General features: G+C 33.4%; 1 protein-coding gene across 1 annotated transcript; it reads right to left on the bottom strand.

The window, feature by feature from the left end:
* Window positions 1–789: 789 nt before the first annotated feature.
* LOC149166671 (two-component response regulator ORR3-like) lies at window positions 790–3,678 on the bottom strand. The gene is made up of 5 exons (XM_089431386.1): window positions 2,893–3,678; window positions 2,537–2,613; window positions 2,340–2,417; window positions 2,132–2,202; window positions 790–1,292 (listed from the first exon to the last, which is right to left on the bottom strand). The coding sequence occupies exons 1-5, from the start codon at window positions 3,011–3,013 to the stop codon at window positions 1,085–1,087; spliced, it is 555 nt and encodes a 184-aa protein (XP_089287512.1). The 5' UTR covers window positions 3,014–3,678; the 3' UTR covers window positions 790–1,084.
* Between the last annotated feature and the right edge of the window lie 1,719 nt (window positions 3,679–5,397).

Genomic DNA, 5,397 nt, shown 5'->3' on the forward strand with positions numbered 1-5,397 from the left:
TCATCCAAACATTTTATTTATTGAAATCCTCATAGCCCCCACATCCCTGCCTGCAATAAAACTTACTGTGAGAGTGGACAGACAGCGTGTTCTTCACTTTAGTTTCAATAATTTCTGATGAAATTTAATTTAATTTATTATCACTTTAGCTCTAATAATTTCTAATGAAGTGTAGATTAATTTAATTTGCTCATCCCAGGGCTGGTGAAAGCTTAGTTGTAGCTGCTAGCAAATCCATGTTTGGAAGCAACAACTTCTGCTTTTTAATCTGTGAAATCCTTTCTTATTCATTAATGGAGAGCGTCGTCATCTTTTAGATCTTTCTAATTGTTTTTTATTCATTAATGGAGAATGACAAGGAAGTCAGTGGTGCTGGCGTTGTAATGGGCGATCTTATATTTTTGAAATGGAGTGATGAATAAACCAGGAGTGAGGTTAAATAAATAGATTTTGTTATTTTTTAATCAAAATTTAGAATATTTTTAAAATATCTAATTGATATTCTAAAATATCTAATTGTAATATAGAATATTTTGTCTTTCTATTTAAACAGTTGTTATGATCTAATTTTTTATCATCTTGTTGATGAACCGCATTAGTTGGTTGAAACAATGGTTGATTCGAAACAATAATTTTTTTTTAATGTAATTATAAAAAAAAACTAAATATAAATATAGATCACAGAAACCTAAACCTAAATTTGATCTAATTCAACAAAGATATAGGAAATAAAATACAAAATTATCATAATTCTCTTTATATAAATATCAAGAATTCCAATACAAAAGAAAGCCACACTACTTTTGTAGTATGACAAGAGAGACTTTGAAAAAAATATATGGCAAATCTGCCTATATATTATATTTGTTGAATGAACAAACAGCAGCAACAGTGTCTGTTAGGTTTTTGCTTGGCTGACCTCTTTCTCCTCTCAATTTAATTAAAAAAGGATTAGAAAGAGCGTTTTTTCTTCCAAACCCATATGATAACCCCTTTTGCTGCATCACCATACATTTGTTCTTGTTTTTGTGAGGTACCAAACAATAATAATCTGTATTGAAACATTTGCAGGTATAATGAATTATTATGCGACTGTCAATCCACTGGGCCTGGGTCTCCTCTCTGCCGGGGGCGAAAGACTGTCAGTCATGGTTTTTCTTTTATTATTAGATGATGACGTGGATTGTTGGTCCCTGGATCTTCCCTTATTAAGAATGTGGGATCTGAGCTTCTTCACATCTGATAATTGCACAGGCTTCAATAAAAACTCTTCAGCGCCTTCTGACATACACCTGCGTATAAACCATAGTTACATTCAGATATACTCCACATTATTCATATATTCGTATAGTATATAAACAATGTAGCTAAGCATGAAATTATTAAATTATTATCTACTAGATAATTGTAGGAAGCTTTTTTTATACCAATTATGTTAAAGTTTGAAATTGTAAAAAGGGGCTTAAATGAAGTTATACAAACTGATACATTGAATGCTCATTGATATTTTCAAATTTTAATACAATTTATTCCTATATTCCTATAGTGTTGATATTAAGGTATCTGAAATTTCAATATAATTTATTATTTTATTATTAAGGTATTTACATAAATTATAGATTTTTATAAATGTATATTTAATAAATATGAGAAAAGCCCATTGTTGATTTCTTGGTTGACTTTTCATCGAATTTACCAAATTTACAATTGAGATGAGCTCGGATATATTACAATGGAGATAAGCTCAGATATATGGTCAAATATATTTTTATTAGGTATAGATTTGAATAATCAATAGATATAGCCAAATCAGCTGTTGATTTCCCATAAAATACACGAAATCTTTAATTGATATAAACTAAGATATATTGCTATATATTGCTATTTGGATATCAATATCACAGCCAAATATAAGTTCAATATCTAATTGAAGTGTTCACCATCTACCCCTTATTCAGTGGTAATATCGAATTGAGATCGTTCAATAGCTATCACTTATGAACCTAATTGAAGAACCATAGCAGCAATGACAGTTAAACTACAAAGAAACAGGGAAAAAAATTAGACATCAACTAAGGACTTGCACTACAGAATAAATTGCTAAATCAACCAGAGATAAGAAAATCCTTACCTGCTTATTCGGGACTCCACATTTTCTGAAGACATTATCACCACAGGAATGTCCTTGACCGCTGATGATTCCTGCAGTTTTACCATGGAAGCAATGCTTTAGACAAGCAAAGAGAATTATTTTTTGTGTTCAATGAAGGTAAGGTATGAATCTAGGATTAAGAAGGAATTATGTAAGGTCTTTGCATTCTGTGAAGGAAATAAAATACCTTGACTCTTCTGAGCAGGTCATAGCCAGTCATCCCTGGCATACAATAGTCTGTGATTATCATATTGACCTGAATGTTCTGCATTACAATAAAAGATTGTCATCAGATTCAGATCCCAGCCAATCAATTTATGCAGGAAGAATGTAAAGACTGATCAGCCTACAATATCCTGGTGAACCAAAGTTTAATTTCCATACATCAACATTCAGGTCATCTTCGTCGTCCTCAAGCCCAAGGAATTGCAAAGCTTTTCTTACGCTATCAACTGTGGTGACTGCAATTCATAGAGATCAATAAACTCATCAGATAATACATATACATATGTCTAGATTGTAGATTTATATTTCAAAATAAGATGGTCATGTCTAGATTGTAGATTTATATTTCAAAATAAGATGGACACCAGTGACGCTAAAAAATAACTTGGTCTTGGCTCATATATATTAGATTCTGAAATATTTCTAAAATTTAAAATAACTTCAACCCATCCTACATATAAATAGGTTAATAAATTTTGATTTCATTCCACAATAACCAGGCCTGCAAATTATACCTCGATATGAAGAGATTTTCAATAGTTTTTCAATCAATTTTCGATCCAGAACACTGTCGTCCACTGCCAAGACATGAAACTCAGATGTGCTGGCTGCATCTCCAGACTCGTTCCTGGCCATATTTCTAATCAAGGCTCTTCCTCAGACCTAAAAACAGTCCAAACCAGCGGACCAAATGCGTGAAATCTTTAATCCTTAATACTTTTCTCCACCCAATGGGCAAGCCGATCCAATTTCCACCACCCAGAGCCAAATCCGATCGAATTCCCACAACCCAACTGCAAATCGGCCCACAAATCGTCTCCCCCAACGCAAGAATTCTTCTAAATTGGGCGGATCCTGGCCTGAAACCGATAGCGATCGACAGAATCGATCGAAAAGCCGAATACCCAATGCAGTATTCGCTCGAATCTGACGACCCAATACCCAAAACTTCGATGAAATCCACCGCTCGGGAGAAACGTGGGCAGACTTAAGGCAACAATCCGGGTGCTTTTGAAGGAGGAAATCTCGTTGTAAGAGCAGAGCAGTATCTTCCTTGTGTAGACTTGTATCAAATATCTAACGGCAATCTTGACCGCTGACTGCACAAAAGATTATCCTAAAAATCTTGATCTGAATCCGCGTTTTCCCTATTGTCAAATATTATTTTCCACCAAACCGCTCACATTCCTTGTGAGTCTTCACAAGGATTGCTAAATACAGTTAGTGTTCGTTGACATGAAATAATTTTTTAAATCGCAGTACAACAGAGAGAATGAATGTATGAGTATATCATGAGATTGGTGTTGGGTGTCCCCACTCAATCTTCCCCCAAGATCTCCCTTACGTCACCATTTGGCCTTCAACCCTCCATACAACTTTCCTCTACTTTTTCTCGTGCGGCCTCTGAATCATGTGCACTCACCATCATATCAGGAGTAGGTGGGAGGCAAGCTTCACTCATCTCCAAAGATTTGATTTTTCTTGCCTCCTCTTGGTGTCCCGGGTCCTAAGAGTCATTTAGGTTAAGCAGTACCAACCTGTCCCTCTGCTGGGATGGTATTGTTTGTTATCTGGAGTAGGTGGGAGGCAAGGTTCACTGACCTCCACGAGATTTGATTTCGCGTGCCTCCTTTTAAGTCTATGATCCCATGCCTTTTAAAAATCACTGTGGTATGTCTTGTTTTGATATTTATTACGAGTTAAGATGGTTTAAATACCATGGATGGATGGTATTGGTACCGTGGTATGTCTTGTTTTCATATTTATTATGAGATATGATGGTATATCTTTTTGTTTAAATACCATGGATGGATGGTATTGATGGCATATTTATGCACATAGTTTTATAATTAATTATTTTAATATTTAAATTATTATATAATCAATAATATTATAATATATAAATTAATTTGGTAAGTTGAATTTTATTAATTAATTAGTTTTTTTTGTGTGGTTTGGAGAAATGATTGTTAGTTTTTTACCCATATTCAATTCCCATCATGAGTAGATATTATCATGGTTGTTTAGAAGTCATGCATCATTGTCCTTCCAAGTCAAATTAGTATGTTTTCATGTTTGTAATGGGCCTTGAGTAGATACTATCATGGTTGTGTAGAGGTCATGGGTCATTAAGTGTGATGTAGTTTCCCACCTATTAATAAGTCTTTCCAAATCAAATTAGTATGTCTTCATGTTTGCCTAGTGGTAAAGAGGGCTTTGAGTAGATACTATCATGGTTGTGTAGAGGTCATGCGTCAATAAGTGTGATGTAGTTGCCATCTATTAATAAGTCTTTCCAAGTCAAAATAGTATGTTTTCATGTTTGCCTAGTCATAATGAGTCCAACTACTTAACTCTTTCTTATTATTAATAGTGTTAGAGAGAAAAAAAACACAAAAATGAGTGTTTTACTAGTTTAATAAGAATTCACTAGCTTTCTACTAATACTCAATTATCCTTTTTAGCGACTTGTATCATTTCTTGATCTTCCATGTGTGTAATTGTCACATAATTTGCTTCATCCTTTTGGCTTGAACCCTAACCATCATAACAATTGTGTGTGTGCCACTTAACCAAAGAAAATTTTAGGGGCTATTATTCTTAGGTGGGCTAGTTTTCCATGCTTTTTCCAAAAAACGTTTCTCAAATTTCCATTTTTCTAAAATTGTTTGGCCCAAATTTCACAATATAAAATTATTTCATTTTATAAAGGCCATATAAAATCATTAAAAATTTAAGTATTTTTACAAAAATATTGCCAAACATTTTATTTGCATATTAGGGATTAGTCAGATTCACCTATTTATTGAATTAAGGCTTTTGTGATCCATATCAGTTTTCAAGTTAAATTTTTTTGGCAATAATCACATCAAAATTCATTTGTCGACGAGCCAACACGTGTGATTCATTGTCAGGACAAAAAAAAAGATTCACCTAGTTTTCTAAAATTTAAGATAAATTTCTATCCTCCAAATTTTCCCAGTACTTCACCTTTTATCCATGTGTCTATAATGACATAA

Source organism: Pinus tabuliformis, chromosome 5_1 (genome assembly GCF_031772625.1).
Source record: "Pinus tabuliformis cultivar Carrire ecotype Pingquan chromosome 5_1, CPIR1, whole genome shotgun sequence".
In the NCBI taxonomy this organism is placed as follows: Eukaryota; Viridiplantae; Streptophyta; class Pinopsida; order Pinales; family Pinaceae; genus Pinus; species Pinus tabuliformis.